General features: G+C 56.1%; 1 protein-coding gene across 1 annotated transcript in view; it reads right to left on the reverse strand.

The window, feature by feature from the left end:
• Nucleotides 1–2530: 2530 nt before the first annotated feature.
• Nucleotides 2531–21496, reverse strand: part of Cacna1a (calcium channel, voltage-dependent, P/Q type, alpha 1A subunit) — a gene marked incomplete in the record, with an annotated part of 274976 nt that continues 256010 nt past the window's right edge. The window contains 12 exon segments of the mRNA XM_013512132.1: nucleotides 2531–4147; nucleotides 4868–5121; nucleotides 5531–5717; nucleotides 6461–6493; nucleotides 7904–8017; nucleotides 8167–8305; nucleotides 8409–8518; nucleotides 9495–9595; nucleotides 9696–9803; nucleotides 15108–15213; nucleotides 17904–18000; nucleotides 20888–21015. Coding sequence (XP_013367586.1) covers nucleotides 3437–4147; nucleotides 4868–5121; nucleotides 5531–5717; nucleotides 6461–6493; nucleotides 7904–8017; nucleotides 8167–8305; nucleotides 8409–8518; nucleotides 9495–9595; nucleotides 9696–9803; nucleotides 15108–15213; nucleotides 17904–18000; nucleotides 20888–21015 — 2088 coding nt within the window.

The raw sequence follows: 21496 nt of genomic DNA on the forward strand, positions 1-21496 counted from the left end.
TCTTCCTGCCTCTAAGCTCCCCCCGCTCCAGTGCAGGGATCACAGGTGCATACCACTGCACCTGGCTCAAAACTAAAAATTTGAACACAATTTTTGACCTAGGCAGGGTGACACATACCTGTAATTCCAGGAAGGAGGGAGGCTGAGGCAGGAGGATTATAAGTTCAAGTCCCACCTTCTGAAACCCTGTCTGAAAAGTAAAAAATAAAAAAGGGCTGGGATGTACTTTACTGGCAGAGCACCCCTGGGTTCAATCCCCAGTACAAAAACAAGTAAACAAACAAATACCAACACGAAAAGTTTTGGTGCTGGGGGTTGAACCCAGAGTTTTGCTTATGCTAACCATCTGCCCTTTTACTACATCCTCAGCCCTGAAGGCAGTTATGCTTTAAGGGAAGAAAATGTGCCGGGCATGGTGGCACACCCAGCTCTGGAGAGGTTGAGGCAGGAGAATCTCTGCAAGTTCAGGGACAGTTTGGGCTACATAGTGAGCACCTGTCTCAAAAAAAGAAGAAAGACAAAGAGAGAAAGAGACGAAGAAAGAGAGAGAGAGAGAGAAAGAGAGAGAAAGGAAGGAAGGAAGAAAGAAAGAAAGAAAGAAGGAAGAAAGAAAGAAAGAAAGAAAGAAAGAAAGCAAGAAAGAAAGAAAGAAAGAAAGAAAGAGGCTGGAGATTTAGCTCAGCAGCACAGTGCCTGCCTGGCAAGCAAGCGCAAGGTCATCAGTGTGATTCCAGGTACTGGAAAAAACCAAGAAAAAAAAAAAAAAAAAAAAAAAAAGAAGAAGAAGAAAGAAAGGAAGGAGGGAGGGAGGGAGAGAGTGAGGGAGGGAGGGAGGGAAGAAAGAAAAATGAGCTAAGTGCTATGTAGAATACTTAATCTCAGTCTCCAAGGACACCTCGTTATTGCTTGCATCCGAGATGGGGAGCAGAAGCACAGAGAGGTTAAGTCACTTGCCACAGCCGAGCTGTGTGTTGGGGGCGTGTCTCTGGCCGTGGTGGGGTCACGTGTGTCGTCGTGTCTGGGGAGCCTCCTGCCTGTCCCCTTTCCCTGCGGACTGTGTGCATCTCCTTGCTGAGGCTTCCGGGGGGGGGGCGCTCAGAGCCCTGTCTTGAAAGAGGAGCTCCTGGGGCTGGGGATACAGCTCAGTGGCATAAGCACCTGCCTGGCAAGCGCAAGGTTGTGAGTTCAATCCCAGGTACTGCAAAAAAAAAAAAAAAGAAAGAAAGAGGAGCTCCTCTCCCAGGCCACAACAAGCCCTGGCCTGGCTGACGCAGGGTGATAAGTGGCCCTTTGCTCCTGAGTGGACACAGACTCCCCTCTTCCTAATTAAGACACAGTTTCATGGCCTAGGCTGATGGCAGCAGACACCTCTGATCCCACTAGTTGGGAGGCTGAGGCAGGAGGATCACAAGTCTGAGGCCACCTTGGGGTATTTAACAAAGCCATGTCTCAAAGTAATAATTTATAGCCGGACACGGTGATGCACGGCTGTAATCCCAGCACTTGGGAGGCTGAGGCAGGAGGATCATTGCAAGTTCAAGACCAGCCTGGGCTACAACATGAACTCAAGGCCACCTTGAACTGTATAGTGAGACCCTGTCTCAAAAAGACAAAATAATAATAATAATAATAATTTACAAAAGGGCTGTGGGAGCAGTGATAGAGCACTTGCCTACCATGTGTGAGGCCCTGAGTTCTATCCCTGGCATTGCAAAAAAAAGGACAGTTTTATGTTTTTTAAAATGTATTATTCTTATTATTTGATTTTTTGAGATGGGCTCTTGCTATGTGGTGCAGGCTGACCTTGTATTATGTAGCTCAGACTGGCTTCAAACTTGTGGCGATCCTCTTGTCTCAGCCTCCCAAGTGCTGGGATGACTGGCGTGTACCAGCACACCTGGCTTAGTTTTACAATTTTAGGCTCTATTCATAGGACCATTTATGAAACTGGCAGGGAGGTGAGGCCTTGTAGGGGTGGCCGGCAGGGTAGATTTCCTGCAGCAGAGGGCTGCGGGGAAAGGGACTACAGGTTGCAAGTACCCAGTGCATCACAGGCAGCTCTGCTCCTTGATCTCGGGGACGGACCCTCCCTGCGCTCTTTTAAGGAAACCCTTGTGGCAAGTACTGCTACTGGGCAGGAGGTACCAGCCAGCATCCAGCTGCAGGGCAGGGCGACCAGTCTTTGTGGAATGTTCTTCCCTGGGGCATGGGCATCCTGAGCTGTTTTTCTGTTTTCTTTTCAGAATTCAGTGTCACCAAGCTGCACTTTTCTTTATTTGTTTATATTGAAACAGGGTCATGCATAGTTGTCCAGCTTGGCCTCAAATTTGTGATCCTCCTGCCTCAGCCTCCTGAGTAGCTGAGATGAGTGGTAATAGAACAGCAGCCATTGCCCCAGAAAGCCACAGCCCAGTGTTTTAGGAACTTTAAACTCAGTTCAGGGGCTGGCAGAAGCACTCACCCCACATCGCCCAACAGAGCCCTGAGAGCGCACAACCACGGCACAAGACGATTCCAATCCAGAGGCCCGTTGGGTTCAACTTTTTTTTTATTATTTTTTTTTCTTTTTTAATGTCATGCAATAATTCACAGTCCCAAGCCCACGGTTTTCAAACAAGGTAGGAAAAAATAAAATAAAATAAAAAAATAAAAAAGAAAAAAAAAAAAGGGAAAAGAGAAGCAAAGGAATCGGTGGTGGTGGTCTTTTTTTTTTTTCTTTTTTTCTCTTCTTTTGTTATTTCAAGCAAGATCAAATGTCAGAAAAAATGCTTCTTTTTTCTCAATCATTAATTTTTTTGTCCTTTTTAAAATTGTTTATTATGATGATTTCTCTTTTAAACTGATTTCTGCAGGCAGTAATAGTAGGGTTCGTATCACCAGCAAGCACTCCTGGTCTGAGACGCGTGTGGGGTGTGTCCGGTCTGGGTGCTGGGCTCACTGCCTTCGCCTCCACCTCCCCGTGGCTCCTCTGCCACGGCAGCCACCAGCTTCCTTGCTCGCTCGCCAGGGAAAGGAAAGATTCGACTGAGATGATAAAACTCATCAATAGAAGCTATTTTTTTTTCTCCTCGGTTTTTCTTTAAAAATGTTATTGTTTTATATATATATATTTTTCCATTTTCCCCAAAGTTATCCAAAAAGAGCTGAGTGAATTCGAATCCCTTGGCTGTGTAGTCGGTCTGTCTGTTGCCCGCCCCAGACCCCCGTCACAGGGGGGAGGTTGAGGCTGGGGCGGGGGACACCCAATGCCCAGGAGGGTCTGTTCTGGCCTGGGGGGGTGCTCTGGGAACCCCCGGCCCCTCCAGAGTCTCGGGTCTCCGTCGCTGGCGGGTTCTCTCCTGCACCCGGGGTGTTGGGTGGGGACGGTCTCCTGGTGGGGTGTGTGCGTGGGGTGCATGGGGGAGCCGGGCGGGGGACGGTGCCACCTCGCCCGGACTTAGCACCAATCGTCGTCACTTTCGCTGTAGGGTTCGTGCAGGCCTTTCCGGGAGCCGGGCCCTCCAGGCCTGGCCAGTCCGTGGACCGCGTAATAGCCGTTGGGGAGTCTCCGGCCGTGCCGGGAAGGCGAGGTGCAGGCCGGGCCTGCGGCCCGGGGAGTCCTGGGCGATCGCCCGGCGGCGCCCGAGGACGGGTGTCGTGTGGGGGGTGGCACATCATAGGGCCCGGCCATGGCCTCCTCGCCGAGGCCGCCGCTGCCCGGGCCATCGGCCTCATCATAGTCAGAGCCCCGGTAGTAGCTGTGGTGCCGGGGACCCTCGGACACGTGCGGGCCGGACGCTGGCCACCGGGCCCCTCCGTGGCGACAGGTTCTGGGGGACTCGCTCCAGGCTGGACCAGGGGCTCGCCGCTCCATGCCAGGTGATCGGCTGCTGCCGTGACCGCCCGTGGGTGGCCGCTCCCTGGCCAGAGGCTCGGCCACGGGGCCCGGGTACCTCCGTGGGCCGCTGGTGGCTGCCCGGCCTGGCCTGGCCACTACCTGCTGCGGCTGCTGTGGGGGCCCCGAGGCGCCGGCCTTACGGATCACAGGGGAGTAGGACACGTGTGGCCGGGGGGTGGGGGGGGTCTGGGGGAGCTGGCGGCGTCCCCGCCGTGGAGTGCTGGTACCAGACGTTGAGGGGGCTGGGCTTCCACTTACAGAACTACTGCCCTACACGAAAATTGAAACAAAGGAAATCAAAACAAAAGATACAACCAAATCAACCGGAAGGAGAACGGGAGGAGACACAGAGGAGGAAGGGGAGAGAAGGAGGCCAAGGAGGACAAACGGGACAGGAGAGGGGGTGTGGGGGCAGGAGACACAGGACATGGGGATGGAGAAGAAGGAGAAAAGCGACAGCCACAGGGGGAAGAGGGGGAGGGCGGGAGAGTGAGACGGGGAGGGAGGGGGAGTCAAAAATCAACACAACAAAGTGAAAAGAGAAATGAGAAATGGAGTTTTGTAAGTTTCGGGGTTAAAATAGCAGAAGTTTCAAAAAATTACTCACAGGCGTCCATAGGACAGAAATCATAATTGAAACGAAAAGGGAAGCCAGGTTAAAGGAAAGCGAAAGGACCGCCGCGGCCCTGAACTCAAACGTGATCCACAAGGAGAAGCAGCCGTGGGCAGGCGGGTGGGAGGGTGGCAGCGGGTGGCAGGGGCTGGGCGCGGAGCGGGGACCGGGAGGGGGCAGGGAGCGGGGTCCACCCAGCCTGCAGCCTCCCTTGGCCCTGGGAGACCTGTGGGGTGCAGGTGGGAGGAGGGTGCCCCTGAGGTCAGGGGTCCTGGCCTCAGGTGGCGCGGGTCCCCCGCAGGTGTGGGCGGCTGGGGTCCCCTCCTCCTCCTCCTCTCCTGGCCCCGGTCCCGGCCCGGCTCCCTGACCGCACCCACCTGCCGGTGGGCCATGTGCTCCCGGCCCTCGCTGGGCGAGCGGGACCAGTGCTGGTCGCGGGCGCGGGCGCGGCTGTGGTCCGGCCGCTCCCGCTCGGGGCCGTAGCGCTCCTTGTCGGGGGGCGGGTGGTGGTGGTGGTGGTGGTGGTGGTGCTGCCGGTGCTTCCTGTCCTTGGGCCGGCCCCGGTCCTGGTCCCGCTCTTTAGATGGCAGTTCCCCAGACTGGGTGGTCATGCTCAGGTCTGTCCCCAAGCCTGGGCCGAAAGGACAAACGGACGGATGGGTGGGTGACCGTGAGGGGGGCCGGGAGGTAGGACAGGGTGTATCCATCAGAGTCAGGGGACACCAGGGATGGGGGACTCAGGCAGGTCTGGGGCGGAGCCTGGTAAGCATGCTGTCAGCCGGGTCCCTGTCCCAGGGCTGGGTGCAGACGACCCTGGTCCCTTGTGCCCTTTTCTGCCTTCCTCTTTTCTTTCTTTTTTGAGAGAGAGAGTCTCACTATGTAGCCCAGGCTGGCCTTGGACTCGTGGTGAGCCTCCTGCCTCAGCCTCCTGAGTGCTGGGATGACAGGTGGGCTCCACTGCACCCGAGTCTCACTTCTCTTCCTCCTTCCTGACTCTATCCTCCTCTGTCCCCCCTCAGAGCCCCCGTCCCCGGGCCCACCTGTGTCTACGTCAGTGTATCGGCCCAGGGAGCGCTCTGAGGCCCGGTGGCCGCGGTCACGGCGGCGCTGGTGGTGCCTCTGGTTGTCCTCGGGCGGGACCCGCTCCAGGGAGTAGTCATCCAGGCGTCGCACCTTGGGCCCCAGCACAGAGGCTGAGCGCTTCATGGGGCTGGTGTCGGAGATGGTCTGGGGGAACAGGCCGGGGACTGGGGTCAGCGCGAGCCTCACAATGCCCTGATCCTTTTCCCAATGGCGGCGGCTGTGTGACCCGTGGGCAGCTGCCCATGGCTGTGGTGTGGCCATTCAGAGACAGGGCCCTGGGGGTGCCACAGGGCCCAGGGCACAGCCTGCCCCCCACAGACAGGGCTGCTCCCTTTTGGCCCATGGTGGGGTTCCCCACCTGCGGCTGCTTCCTGGGGTCCCCTGCTGCAGACCCAGAAGCCCAGGCTGCAGGCCGCACCCCGGTCCCCCGGAGGCTCCAGCTGCCCTCCTCAGCGCCTCCTGACCCCTACTCTAGCTCCTGCCGCCCAGGTGCAGGGTATGCTATTTGAGGCACTGGGTGGAGCCCCCTCGGCCCACACCCCTGGGGTCAGGCCTTGACTCGGGAACCTCTGGTTCCCCACAGCAGGCAGAAGAAAGGAGCAGGAGGGACACCCCGACACCAGGCCTGCCCTGGAGCAAGGGACACAAGGCTGCAGGGCTGGGCCGGGGGTGGGGCTGGAGAAGCAGCCAGGATCGAGGTGCTGCCTGGGCCCGGGGCTCCTGGCTGGGGGCCCTGAGGAGGGGTGGGGCAGCGTGGCCCCCGCACACACAGGACACATACACAGGGAGGGTGAGTTTGCAGAGTGAGGTTGGGCGGGGACAGGGGCGATGGCCAGGGCTCCCCGCGGGGGGCGGGAGGAGGAGGCGGCGGCGGGCGCTGTACATACACTGAGGTTACTCCCACGTGGCCGGCCCCTTCTCTGTCACGGCCCCACGGGATGGTGCACACAGAAAGACAGAAAGGAGAAAATAAATATAAAAGGCTGGAAGGAGAGTGAGGTGCTGGGGACATGGAGGAGGTGTGCGGGCAGTGAAGAAAGAGAGAGAGTCACCATCTCTGGAGAGTGAGGGGGGTCCCAGGACCTGGCTGTCTGTCCCCCTCGGTGCAGCAGAGACAGACAGGAGACACACAGATGGCAGAGGCACGCAGGACGGACACAGAACGGCACAGCCACGGCCCCGGGCCTTCCTCATGCCATGCACGGAGCCTGGGCGGGGAGCGTCTTGCCCGCTCCCTTTCTTGGGACCCAGCAGCACAGTCCTGACACAGGAACCGGGTGGCCACATGCACCAGAGTGTCCCCCACGCCAAGTCAGGGCAGCCAGAGGCCAGGCTGGGAAGCTCGCGCGGCGCCGTGCTCAGCTCCACACAGGCAGCCGGCCCTGCCCTCCCGCGTCCCCGGACAGGTGGCTCCGCAGCTGAGAGAAGCAGCCGCACACAGACACACGCCAGGCACACGCTCTGCCCACCCCGCAGCCCACAGAGACCAGACAGGGACTAGGACGGCCCAGACCCGCGACCTGCCCCACACAGCTTGCAGGTCCTAGGACCCACGTGTGTGCATGTATGCACGTCTAGGCATGCGCTGCGTCTGTGTGCACAGGTATGCGTGTATGTTGTAGTACCATATAGTTGTCTTTTTTTTTTTTTTTTTTTAGCCCTGGGGATTAATCCAGGGCCTTTGCACTAAATGCAATCCCCAGCCCTTCTGTATTTTTTTTTTTTCTTTCTTTTTTTGGTACTGGCAATTGAACTCAGGACCTTGCACTTGCCAGGCAGGTGCTGTGCCTTTGAGCTATCTCCCTGGCCCCTACTTTTTTTTTTTTGAGACAGGATCTCACTATCTAGTTCAGGCTGCCTTGAACTTCCTATGTAGCCCAGGCTGGCCTTGAACTTGCCACAATCCTCCTGCCTCAGCCTCTCCAGTGCTGGGACTACAGGCTTGCAACACCACGTCTGGCTGTATTTCTTATTTTGAGACTAAATTACCCAAACTGAGCTTGCACTTGGAATCCTCCTGCCTCAGTCTCCCAGAGTTCTGGGAGCATAGGCGTGCACCACCACACTGTTGGTAGTTCCGCTGCAACTCTCACCTGGGGCCTGACAGATCCTCTTCTCCTCTCACCCCAAATTCCCCCCTCACGGCTCCTCCAATAAGACAGAGGGAAACTGGTTGGAAGCAACCACCGAACTCAGCCCCAAGGAGTGCCCTTCCCCTGGGAGGTGCCTGGGTACAGCAGGGAAGAGAAGCCCTAGGGTGCCTGTTTGAGGGGGAAGGTGGTGCCCCCTAGTGAAGAGGCGCGGGAGCACAGGGCAGTGCAAGCCCTCACCTGGTTCTCGGCGGGGAGCCGGGGCATGGAGGCGGCCCGGGCCTGGCCCTCCATGGGGAGGTAGTGCTCGCTGTCGGAGTAGCCCTCGGCGCCCATCTCTCGCATCTCCACCGCCTGCAGGCAGAGGCGGGCGGGTGAGCTGGGTCCAGGGCGCGGACCCCAGGGGCAGCTCCGCGGGCGCAGGGCGGTGAGCTAGGGGTGCGGATGTCACCTCCCATCCACCCAGCCCTGCCCGTGGGCGCAGGGCGGAGGCGCAGCGGCACCTGTGGGTTGGGCTGGCTGTGCGGCAGGTCAGAGGGGGGCCCGCGCTCCGGGCTCCAGGCGCCAGTCTTCTGGAACATCTCCTGTGCCCGCTGGGTCACCCAGGACGGGCTCTCCCTCATGCCGCTGTCGTGAGCCATCCTGCGTGGAAACAGAGGCCAGGATGGCAGGGGCACCAGGGGCTCTGGACCGTGGGCCCAGCACCCACCCCGCCGTGTCTCCTGAGGGCCATGGTGACACTCACAGGCCTCTGCCAGGGTCCAGCTGGGTGGAGGGGAGGGCGTTCTGGCCAGGTCCCCCCTCCTGCGTCGGGGACGGGGGCTCCATGCGCTGGAACATGAGTGGTGTCCGGTTCTGCGCAGGCGGACAACAGCCGGGGGACAGATGGAAGGAGTGTCAGAAGCTCAGGCACTAGACAAGTCTTTTAGTCTTTTTTTTTTTTTTTTTCCTTTGAGCTGGGCCCTCCATTAAGTTGTCAGGGCTGGACTCGAATTTCGCAATCCTCCTTCCTCAGCCTCCCTCCTAGCTGGGATGACAGGTGTGCAGCAGTAGGCCTGATCTCCAGAGCATTTCTGACACCTCCTGGCACGCACACACCCAAGTTTGACCTGTCTGGATCTTTCTTCCAAATCCACCCGGAGCAGAGTCCCTTCTCACCGCCACACCGCACTTGCGCATCTCCTAGGGCTGGTCTCCTAGCAACTGCCCTCGCTCCCGGCAGTCCCTTCCCTCCACAGCCACCTAGGGGCGCCCATAAGCACCCAGCCTGGTGGGCTCCCTGCTCCGCTCTGAACCCTTCAGGGCTCCCGTTTAACTTGGATTCTCTGTGCAGCCCTCAAGGCTCTGCCCCACCACCTCTCTCATCTCTCCCCTTTTTTTCCCACCACCTCCACCTCCTCACCGTCCCTCAAGCTCAGCAGATGAGGTCCAGCCCCAGGGGCTTTGCATAGGCCGATGCTTTTGCTGACCCGCTTCACATCCCACCCCTCTTCCCTCCGTCTTACGCTCCACTTTCCCCACAGCACTCTGCTCCCAGGCTCTTTGATTTAGTTGGAGCGGGGATGCTGGTCCGTTTTGCTTCGAGCTGCACTCCACGGCCCTCCTCCCCCTCCCTCCCGCAGCACATAGTAGGCGCTCATTCAGTGCTGCTGGAGGAAATGAATGGGTCCAATCATCCATGTATTTGCAGGGACCCGCGCTGGGGCCTGGCCACACCCCCCCTTCTTCTGATTGGCTCCCTGGCCGTTCCGATTGGCTCCCCGCCAGCTCGTCCTGATTGGTCTCCGGTACCGAGCAACCCTGTTTCCCAGCGCAGCGAAGGCGGACGCACCTGCTCCTCGCGCATGGCCTGCAGCTTCTTGGCCTTGCTCTGCCGGTAGTACTCCATGATCATCATGGCCGCGTAGATCTTCCCCACCGTCAGGTCCGTGGCTGGGGGCACAAAGAGAGCTCACCGTGCGGCCTCCCCGGCCCGCTTTCCCTCCCGCTGCGTCTGTCCCGCGCGGTCCCGCCCGGCTAGCTCGCCCCTTACACTTGTGCGGGGTGACCAGCAGGTCCAGCGTCTTCTGCGACAGGTTGGGCCAAATGGCCATCATCTCCTTCCGCAGCTCGGCGTCCATTTGCTGTTTGTCGGCACCGCCTGCAATGTGGGCACACACAGACCCTGATCTGGGGGGCACTGCCGCCATCCTGGTCGCCACGGGCTGGCCCGGAGCAGCCCCGGGCAGGGCCGGGGGCCGACCGCACGAGTGCAGGCCCTCGGCAGGGTGACTTCGTTACTCTTTATCTCCGTGCCTCAGTTTCCCCCTCTGAAATGGGGATTTCGGCTGCAGCCTATGCCTCACCTGGTTGTCTGATGATCAAAGTAGGCTTGGGGTTGGGGTGTCCGTGGGACTGTCACTCCAGCGCTATGCTTTGGCTGGTACCCTCCAAACCCATGTTGTGAGCGGCAACAGGGAGAAACTTAACCCATTTGGGGCGTTTAGATGTGGGGCCTTTAGGATGTAAGGTTTAATAAGGTCACCAGGGTACAGTCCTGAAGAGTGGGGTTGGTGACTTTTAAGTTCTCTTTGCAGCGCTGGGGGTGGAGCCCAGGGCTTCACGAATGTGAGCGCTCTACCCCTGAGATGCACCCCTAGTCCTTCTTAAACTTTTGAGACAGGATCTTGCTAAATTGTCCAGGCTGTCCTTGAACTTGTGACCCTCCTGCCTCAGCCTCCTGAATAGCTAGGATTACAGGTGTGTGCCACTGTACCTGCGCCCACCTCATAGTATATATATTTTTGTTTGTTTGTTTTTTCCGATACTGGGAATCAAACTCACGACCTTGCACTTGCCAGGCAGGCGCTGTGCCGCTGAGCTAAATCCCCAGCCCCTGTATTTTTTCTTTTTCCTTCAGTTTTTTGTTTTTGTTTTTGAGACAGGGTCTCACTGTGCAGTTCCGGCTGGCTTTGAACTCACTATTTAGTCCAGGCTGGCCTTGAACCTGTGGTGATCCTTCTGCCTCAGCCTCAAGAGTGCTGGGACTACAGGTGTGCACCACCACACCTGGCTTCACTTTCTTTCCTCACATGACCAAGGAGTCCGGTGACACAGAGTTCCTGTGGCTCCTGGGGCCAAGCTACATGGGATGGGGCTGACTGGATTCAGGGTGGGAGGTCCGGACCACTGGGGGTGACCCTTGGGGACAATCCCCTTTGTAGCTGGACCATTAGCACCACCCTATGATAGTTTTTTCTTTTTCCTGGGAAGTGGTGGAATTAATTATTACTGTGGCTAAGAGAAGTGCCCAGGGTCTGTGTGGCCACTTCTTGGCAATTAGGGAAGAAGTGACTGTTTCCCATTAAAAGTGACTCATAGGCTGGGTAGTGCACACCTGTAATCCCAATACATGGGAGGCTGAGGCAGGAGGATTGCCATGAGTCTGAGGCCATCCTGGACTACATAGTGAGTTCAGGACCAGCCTGGAATACATAGTGAGACCCCGTCTAAAGAAACAAACAACAGCAACAACAAAAATGGAAGGAAGAAAGAAAGAAGGGCCGGGCATATAGCTCAGTGAAATAAGCTCCTGCCTGGCAAGGCGATTCCCGGTACCAAAAAAAAAAGGAAGCCAGGCGTGGTGGCTCATGCCTGTAATCCCAGCACTTGGGAGGCTGAAGCAAGAGGATCTTCTCGAGTTCCAGACCAGCCTAGGCTATAAAGTGAGCTCAAGGCCAGCCTGAACTGCATAGTGAGACCCTGTCTCAAAAAATAAAAAAATAAAAAATAAAAAAAAAAGAGAGAGAAAGAAAAAAAGCGACTCTTTGGCAGGGGGTGGTGTGCACGCCTGTAATCCCAGCTCTCTGGGAAGCTGAGGCAGAAGGCTGGAGAGTTTGAATCAGCCTGGGCAACTCAGTGAGACTGTCTCAAAATTAAAACAATTGAAAAAGGTGGTGGGGTGGGGTTGTTGCTGGGGATGTAGCTCAGTGTGAAGGCCCTGGGTTCAATATTCAATACAGGTACCAAAAAAAAAAAAAAAAAAAAAAAAGACCTTCGGCAGCCTGGGAGGTGTACAGAGAGAGACTGGTGGTTAGGGTGAAAATTACAATTAGAAAGAAGGAATAAATCGTAGTGTTCTATGTTATAATGAGGTGACTGTTGTTTAAATGATACATATTTCCAAATAGCACTGGGTTTGGTGGCACACACCTGTAATCCCAGCACTTGGGAGGCTGAGGCAGGAAGATCACTATGAGCTCAAGGCCAGCCTGGACCACACAGAGTTCAAGGCCACCCTGAACTACATAGTAAGACCCTTTCTGAAAAAACAAAAGGCCTGCTGTCCTCAGAAGAGAAAAGAACCTGTGAAAAGGAGCAGGAGAGCGCCACCTAAAGGCCAAGAAGCAAGACAGCACCAAAGACCACGCTTGCTCGCACCTTGCCTGTGGGCTTTTGGTCCCCAGAACTTTAAATCTCAGCCACTTGGTCCAAGGGGCAGGGACAGGCGTGCCTGCTCTCAGTGTGGGCACAGGTGAAGGGTCGAAGGCAGGGACCCTGGACCTCAGCATCGCAGTCTTTGCTGAAGGGCTTCCTGGGCATTGTTGGAGGTTGAGCAGGAACCTGACCTCTGCCCACTAGATGGCAGTAGATCGCCACTTTGCACCCACTTTTTTGCCTGTGTGTGGAACTGGGGATTGGACCCAGCGTGTTTGCACTGAGGTTACAGCCCCAGCCCCATTTTTATTTGGGGTTTTGCTGAGTCACTGAACTTGCCCAGGCTGGGTTTGAACTTTCCATCCTCCTGCTTCAGCCTCCTGAGTGCTAAGATTACAGGTGCTGGCCACCACACCCAGCTAATTCTATTACGGTGCCTGGGTTTACATTATTAGTTCTGGCGGGTGGTCAGAACTGACCTCATGGCCTGGGGTGGGGACAGGCCAGAGGGTGGGGAGAGTGGAAGTGGTGTAGCTGAGTCCTTGGGAAGGAGGCTTCAGGGTCCAGGTGAAAAGGAGACATGTTTGAGAATCTGCAGGACTGGCTCAGCCTGTCCCCCAGGGGCCTCACAGCTCCAGCAGAGGAGGCTGAGTGTGCTCAGAAAACGGAAAAAGTGGGGGTGTTGTGTGTGCTCAGCAGCAAGCGCTTGCCTGGCCTTTATAAGGCCCTGGGTTCCATTCCCAGCACTGCAGAAAAAATAAAAAAATAAACCAGATGTGGCGGCACATGCTTCTAATTCCAGGTCTCTGAGAGGCTGAGGCAGGAAGATTGCAAGTTGGACCCTGGCCTGGGCAATTTAGTGACTCAGCAGGACCCTGCCTCAAAATAAAAAATAAAAAAAGCTGGGGGTGTAGCTCAGTGCATAGGGCTTGGGCTCAACCCCCAGTACCAAAATCAAACAAAAGCAAATTAAAAGCCAGCAAGGAAAGGGAGACCCCGGTTCTTTAGCCCCAAGGAATTGTCTGTCAACACCTGGCTTTATAAGTTCAAGCCAAGCCTGGGCAATGTAGCGAGACCTTGTCTCAAAATAAAAAATAAAAAAGTGCTGGAGATGGAGCTCAGTGTGAAGGTCCCAGGTTCAACCCCCATAGTATGAAAAAGAAGCATCCCCCTAAATCTGTGGTACTTGTATGGCTGTTAATGGTTTGGCTTTGAAATGTCCCCCAAAGCTCATGGCTAAAGGGGTGGCTGCATGCGGTTTGGGGAAGGGTTTACTGGAGAGCTGAGGAGTGCGCTCACAAACTGGCCTGGTCCCCTGGGGTGCACAGATGGAGGTCTTGCTTCCTCAGGCCGAGGGCTCAGAGGTGCGGCCTGGAGACAGGGCCGGGTCACTGGCACTGACCTGATCCATGGACTCCTCCCCGCTGACTCACCCACTGATAGCTCACAGCTCACAGGGGCGGAGGATGTGGTGCAAGTGGTGGTGGGGGTCACTGGCCTGTGAGTTCCAAGAACATCTAGTTCTTGGATCCTTCCTTTCTGCTCCTTCTCCTCTCTCTGCTTCCTGGTCCCCATGACGGCTCCTGCCTTGGAGCCCAGGACCATGGACTGAACCTTCTGATACCGTGAGCAGAAGTAAACTTTTTCCTATAGGTTGCTTTTCTCAGGTATTTTTTCATAGCAAGAACTGTGACTCCCACAGTGGCACAGAAAGCAGACATAGGTGTGGAGGCTCTTAAAAGTATTCAGGGTCTCACTAAGTGGCCCAGGCTGGCTTCAAACCAGTGATCCTCCTGCCTCAGCCTCCTGAGTGGCTGAGATGACAGGCTTTTGAGGCTGAGCCTGGTTGAAATTTCTGTTCTTTCTAACATATCCAGTCTGTGTCACTGTGTGGCAGTCAGGTCCACCTGGAAGGAACAGGTCTCACCTGAGCTCTGTTGTCCACCCTGCCAACTCAGCGTCTTCCCACCCTTGGCGGGGCCATCTGCTCGGCTTTTGCCAGCTCCTCTCTCTCTGTCCCTGTTTGCTCTGGGAACTGTGTGCCTCTCCCCACGCCGCAGCATCACTCACTACCAGGTCACATCTGACCTGTCCTCAGGCCTCCGAAACCCGTGCCAGGCACTGGGGCACTGACCGGTGTACAAAGCTGCCCTGGTCACAGTGGACAGTGCCACTGCTTCCTCTCAGTCTGTCCTGCCCGGGAACCCCGCCCGCTGCTCCCTGGTCCCCTCTAAGAATGCAGGGTGAGACCTTGGGGATCTCTCTCTCTCTCTGCAGCACTGGGGACTGAACCAGGGCCTTGGCTCTGAGCTACGTTCTCAGACGTTTTTCTTTTGAGACAAAGTTTCACTAAGCTAAGCTGCCCAGAGTGGGCTGAAACTTGCTGTATTTTTTGAGACAGGGTCTCACTATGCAGGTCAGGCTGGCCTTGAACTTGGCAGGAATCCTCTTGCCTCAGCCTCCCTGGTGCTGGGATTCCAGGTGTGTGCCACCATGCCTGGGTGGACTGGAACATGCAATCCTCCTGCTTCAGCCTCCCAGAGTGCTGGATGACAGACATATACTTGGCTAGGAGGTCACTGTCATATAACTTGTGTCATGCAGTTTGGATTGTGGATCTCCAAAACTGTGAGCTAAATAAACTTTGTCTTTTTGGGAAGTACCCAGGTATTCCAGGATAGTGACAGAAATCAGACCGACCCAGGACTCCATGCTGGCCTCTTCCCATTTATCATCTTCACAGTGGCCAGCAGGAGCCTGTTCAGGGGTGAACTCTATGAGGCCCCTCCTCCCTGAGGCTAAGTTAGTGCCCTCTACCCCCTGTCCTCCGACTCCTGCCCCAGGGCCTTTGCACACAGGGTCGAAGGATCCTCCCCTTGTATCCAGTAATTTATCATCTCATCTCCCTCAGATCTCCATGGACAGCCCCCCTGAACTGTAACCTGCTCTGGCCTCTTCCTTATGGGGTGTCTGGATCCTCTGGCTTCTCAGCTGGCCCAGTTTCCCATCCCACCTGCTCTGCCCTTACCCTTGGCGATCTTGATGTCCAGGGCTGTGCGGATCAGTGCCATGAGGGTGGAATTGAAATGGACAGTGTTGTCATCCGCCACGGGCAGGTCCATCCGCAGGAGCCTCTACAGAAAACCCCGGGGAGGGAGGTCATCCTGAGGCCTCCTGCCTGGGTCCCCGTGAGCCACGCCCACCCTGCCCAGGAGCCCCAGGAAGAACTCTGAGGATGGCAGCAGCCCCTGCTCCAGCCACCTGTCCCACTGTCAGATGTCTTGATGGCCCTCGAGACCAGCCGGGTGGGTGCCTGAGGCTCTTCTATGATCCTAAGTCCGGTTCTCCATTTTGTATTTGTGATGCTGCAGATGGAACCCAGGGCTTTTGCACATGCTAGGCAAACAAACGCTCTACCTCAGAGTTCCATTCCAGCCTTTTGAAAAACTGTTTTGAGATAGGATTTTGTATAATTGCCCGGGCTGGCCGGGAACTTGAGATTCTCGTGCTTCAGCCTGCTGAGTTACTGAAATCCCAGGTAAGCACCACAGCCTGGCTCATTCCTACACTTCTTTTAATTTTTGGACAAGGTCTCTTTATGTAGCCCAAGCTGGCCTTGAACTAGCTAGCAGTGATCCTCCTGCTTCAGCCTCCCGAGTGCTGGGACTCTTTTCAAATCGTACCTTCTGGACCCCACAGCTAGCACTGCCAGCGCTGCCTCTGAATCCTTGCCCTGCCCCCAGAGTTCTTCCGACCGGCCCCGGTCCGTTCTGACCCCGAAGAGAAAGAGAACAAGCCGGTCTCAGGCGCGCATGCAGCAGCCAGGCAGAGGGTCCAGGCCACAGCCGCCGGCTCCCACCCGCCCCCTGCTGGCTGGCCGGCCGGGCCGGACGGAGGGCACCGGGCCGTCATTCCTCGGGAAGCGCAGGCGGCGGCCCCCGCGGACATGCAGCGAGGCCAGACACGAAGGCACAGACAGGGCGCATGCGACGAATCTCGAGACTCAGTCATAGCTCCGTGGGAAGTGTGTCTGGGGCAAGTCCGGGCCTGGCTGTCTGCGGCAGCGGGGAGAAGGGGTGAGGGGCGTTCCCGGGGCCCAGGGAAGGAGTCCCTGCGTCCCAGGAAGGGGCTCTGTCCCCCGCGCTTAGTGGGTGGGAGGGGATACTGGGCTGGCGCGCGCCAGCTCCGGCTAGGTGGCACGGAGATGAAGGTCAAGGGCAGGTCTGGGGCTCGCCAAGGGATTCAGATACACACCGGTAGAGGACACAGAAGGGGTTTACAGTGTGGGGGTGGGGGCGGGGCAGGGAGGAAGGCGGTAGGCAGAAAAACAGACGAGGGGGTGTGCACAGCTGTGCATGTTGGGGACTGCACAAAGGGCTCCCTGTTTTTATTTTTTTTGACACAAGGTCTCACTTTGTCGTTCAGGCTGGCCTTGAACTCACAGCAGTCCTCCTGCTTCACCTTGAACAACCACGTGTGGTTTGGGGCCCTATTTTAGAAGTCATGAACTTTTTTTTTTCCCATAGTGGAAAATGAATCCAGGACCTTTGTACTGAGCTACTTTTGCTGCCCTTTAAAAATCTTTTTGAATTTGTTCAAAACTTTTGCGAAGTCACAGTGTTGCTCAGGCTGGGCTCAGATTTGTGATCTTCCTGCCTCAGCCTCCCAGAATGCTAGGATTATAGGCGTGCACGACTGTGCCCAACTGGATTTATGTATTTAATATGACAGGCTTTTCCTGAATAGCAGGAAAGTGCCTTTTTCTCACCCAGTGGGTGGATTTCCAGTGAAGTGTTCTGTGGAAAGATTTTTCCATCGCCCCCCCCGCCAAAACCTGCAGAGACTAGGAGGGGAGGATTCTCCTTTTCTCTTCCAGCCTTCAATAGAGGCCAGAGAAAAGGACAAGAGGGGAGGGGCACTTTAGGGATGGCTGGGGGGGGGGAGCCAAAACACTCACAGACACAGGGCAGGGGGGCGGGTAGGGGGCAAAGTTTTATAGGGTCCGTTTTGGTAGGGGCAGGGGCATCGTTAAAGGTCTCCCCTGAACTTCCAGGGGATGAGCTGCGGGAACAGAGCATCTGTCCACGGGTGCCGAGGGACAGTCCAGGACAGGTTCTGGAGGGGGGCGGCCAGGTGGCCCTGGCCCTCAGCCAGCATGCAGCACCCCGGTTGCCGTGGTGCCTGCCCCCCAGGCCCCCAGGCAGCGTGCACGGCCTGCGTCTGCGCTACCGTCCAAGTCCAGCTGCGCCTGCTGCCCGCTGGAGCATTGGGGAGGCGTGTGGGGTCTGGGGGTGGGAGCGGGAGGGGGCTGCAGGGGAGGGGAGGAGAGGCTCTAGGGGCTCCTTGGGAGGTGTCGGGTGCCCCGAGGCCCTAGGTCAGAGATCAGCTTCAGGTGTGTGTGTGTGTGTGTGTGTGCTGGGGGCCCAAGCTACCAAAGGTGGGGCCAGGGCCTCTCGCCTTCGCTTGGGGCCCATGTCCCCTTGCCTGGGCGTGGGGTCGCTCCAGGTGGGCACAGACCTGACTGCCCGGAGTCCTGGGGGTGCTGGGGCCCTGGGTGCTCCCTGCCGCCGCCCCCTCCCCCGCGTGTGGCCATAATGGAGTCTCAGAACACGTAGACACTCATCGAAAGGACGGACACAGTGTGCTGCTTTGTCAAGGGATGGTCATGATCCAGGTACTCAGGAGAAAAGAAAAAAGGAAAAAAAAAAAAAAAAAAGAAGAAGAAGAGGAGGAGGAAGGCTGGAAAAAGAGACTCGGCTGGGTGTTTCTGATGAGCACTGAAAAATCCCCAGTGCCGGGCGCGGGGTCGGCAAAGATAGACTACCTTGTACGCCACTCTGGCCGGACACTTCTTCCCCAGCCCCAGGGGAGGGGACATGTGTCTCAGCATCTGATACATGTCCGGGTATGGCATGCGGCCCCTGGCAGTACCGAAAACAAAACACGGGTGGGTGTGGACGGAAAACCAAAGGAGGTGGGGTGGGAGAAACAGAAGAAAGGAGGGGGAGAAACCACAGGAGCCGAAAAAATAGAGAAAGATGCAGAAAATGATAAAATAGATATTTCAAATAAATAGAAAAGAGGAGGAAAAAACGGAAGAAAAGGTAATTAAAAAATCATTATTTCACGGCTCACCAGCAGGGAGAAAGAGAGAAAGAGAGGGAGAGAGAGAAAGAGAGAGATCAGATTCACCCTGGACCCTTACATCTACTTCTGGCAGAGAGAAAGGAGGGTTTTCCTGTTGGATTTTTTGGGGGGGTTTGAGACAGGGTCTCACTATGTCATTCAGGCTGGCCTCAAGTCAAGATCTTCCTGCCTCAGCCTCCCGAGTGTGGGATGACAGGCGTGCGCCACCACGCCCAGCTTTTCATGGTCATTTTAAAAGTGGGGTCAAGTTCTCTGGTTTGGCTGAGGCTGGTCTCTGAGGGGGCCTAGGCGGGGAGGGGAACCGGGTTGGGGGAGGAGGGCTAGGGGCTTTGGGAAGCCAGGGGTGGAGGAGGAGAGAGTGGAGGTGATGGTAGGGGGGCAATGCAGAGTTTCAATCGCCCAGGGAAGTGTCTGATTTGGGGTGCCGTTGAGACCCCAGGATGGGCAGCTTCAGCTAATAGCAAGCAAGGATGGCCGAAGGGAACAGGTAGATATGTTCCATGCTTCACTGAGTCTGCATGGCGGCATTCTGGTGCCTAAGAGTTTTCTAGTTTAATGCAAGAGAGAGCGCTGGCTCTGTGTTGTAGATATGTGTATATATATATATGAAATATATATATTGAAGAACCCCAAGCCACACTCATTCCATTGATGCTAGCAGGTTTTAGTGGAAATCAAACCTTGCAAGCAACCCTATGAGGACATTTCTTGCCTAAGCCGAGAGGGGGAGATATTACTCGCAATAAACTGTACATATCCTTATAATGAATGCGACCGCTGCAAGGAGAAGACAGGGGGTTAGTGGAGGTGGGGGAGGCGTGGCCACACTGGCTCCCTGCACGCAGCAAGGTTGTGGGTTAGGGGCCGAGGACTCCTGGTTGGAGGGCAGGTGGACAGTCGGGGGTCAGTCCCTGACCACACACCCAGATACTGCCCACAGGCCCTGGCGTGGGGCAGCGGGCTTGATCCAGGTGTGCTGGGGACTCTGGGCTAGGAGCGCCTTCCCCAGGCTCTCCCTGCCTCTGCCTCCTGCACAGTTCTACATGGGCTGCACTGGGGGCTGGTGGAATAGAGGAGGAGGGGACAGCATCCAAGTGCTATGACCTAAAATCAAAAGAGGGAGAGTTAAGCATCAGGCAGAAGTCAAGTCCCGGCCCTGTGGCTTACGCCAGCCTCCGACCTCACCACCTAGGGCTGCAGGAACAGCAAAGGGCACTTCTACCCTGCCTTCCTCAAGCGCCACAGGAACATGGGCGCTGCGTCCACCGAAGGCCCACAGGAATGCCCCTCTGGGCCCCACACCCAGCCTGAACTAGAATCCTCTGTTGGAGGCTGGTGCTGTGCCAAAGCTTAATACAGGGGCACGGGCCGGCACTCTTGGAGCCCTCCCCGGCAGCCCACAAGCTCCCTGAAGACGGCAGCACTCTCTCCGGGCCAAGGAGTCAGACACAAGGGCCCCAGGGGCTGCGTCCCCCACCCGCCAGTCTGACCACCTGCTGTCAGGTGCTTCCTTTGGTGCTGGGAACAACTTCCAGGACCTCATACAGCTAGATAAGAGCTCTATAAATTAGCTAAATGCCTGCCTTTGTTCTGAGTTTTTTATTTTTTGGTAGCAGCCTTTTGGTTTTTGCTTTGCATTTTAAGACAGTATCATTATGCAGTTCAGGCTGGCCTTGAACACACTATGTAGCCCGGGCTGGCCTAAAATTTGTCATGATCCTCCTGCCTCAGCCTCGTGAGTGCTGGTATTACGGTTGTGCACCAGCATGCCTGGCTCTGCTTTAAGTTGTTATTTATTTGTTTTTCTTTTAATGTAGTACATGTAGCTATTAATAAAGAAAATATAAGAAATCTTCTGTAAAAAACAAAATTTCATAACAAAATAATTAGAGAATAACAACAGTTGATATACTTTGTACCATAATCTTAAAAGAATGGCCAAAATGTTACTCAGGATCATGGACAAAAAAGACTCTCTCTTATAAAAGAAAGAACAGCGCAAAACTTTCTTTTCAGTGAACTAAGAGAAACTAATAATATAAGTGAAACAAATTAGCAGATCTGTTGAAATACGTTTGAAATAACAGAGTGGAGAATTTGAGGAAATGTCTCAGTTTCTCCCTATTTCCTATTTTTCTGTCTTCTATTTTGCTCTGTATGTGTATATATTTTGAGATTCTCATATAAGCGAGACTGTGCAATATCTGAGCTTGCGTGTCTGACTTTCTCACTTAACACTGTGTTCTCAAGCTGTGTCCATCTGCCTAGGAAGGCCTGCTCTGCCCCAAGTCCTGAGCTGGGTTCTGCTGTTGTCTCTTCTGCCAACTCAGGCTACAGCCCGCCCCACACCCAAGACCTCTGGTTTCTCCTTGGCCTCCTGAGGGGACCGAAGCGCCCTTGGCCTCACTGGGGGCTGGTGCTCTGAGCAACCCGTTCCTGACTCCTGCCCTCCTTCCCTCAGAAGCCCTAGGGTGCAGGGAGGGGTGCACCCATGCCTTCCACGTGCTGAGTGTGGGCTCAGGGCTCTTGCTCCTCCTCTGTACTTGCTCCCACCAGGTCTCGTCTCTGATCCAGGCGCTGGCAGCTGGGACTTGTCCCGCCCCTGTCCCACCCCAGGGAAAGGCGGGCAGTGGGGTTGGGAGATTCGAGGTGACTCCTTACCAAGCTGCAGGGTCGTACTCGGCCCAGACACGCACATACTCGTCCAGGTGGTGGGGTCCCAGGATGGAGGAGTCTCGGGTAAGGTACTCAAAGTTGTCCATGATGACCGCTACGAAGAGGTTCAGCATCTGGGGGACCCCGGGGGCCAAGAGGAAGCACCAGGGAGAGTCAGGGTGGGGACGTGCACTTGGATACATGCATGCCAATGCGTGGGGGCGGGGAGGAGGGAGGGGCCCAGAGAGAACAGACACAGGAGGGACGGCGAGGGAAGGGGGGACAGAGATCCCAAAGAGTTGGGGGAAGGAGAGAGGAGACAGGTGGAGATGTAGAGATACAAAGACCGACAGTGCTGAGAAGTGATAGAGGGAGGCTCTGAGACACGAGAGGCAGCAGGACCACATTTGTCCCCTGCAAGGCCGAAGTGAGCTGTTTCCCTGGGTCTCCAATAGGGGACGTTTTTGTTTGTCACCATGAGGGGACAGCGCACTGTGTGCAACTGGGGGCTGCAGTGCCTGGGACAGCCTCAGGACGGGGCATCACCTCCAAGCTGAGCAGCTTGGGGTCCCCACATCCCAGGCTGGCTCAGGGCAGCTCTGTAGGGAGCAATCC

The sequence above is a fragment of the Chinchilla lanigera genome, unplaced genomic scaffold (genome assembly GCF_000276665.1).
Source record: "Chinchilla lanigera isolate Chin_1 unplaced genomic scaffold, ChiLan1.0 scaffold00014, whole genome shotgun sequence".
Taxonomy (NCBI): Eukaryota; Metazoa; Chordata; class Mammalia; order Rodentia; family Chinchillidae; genus Chinchilla; species Chinchilla lanigera.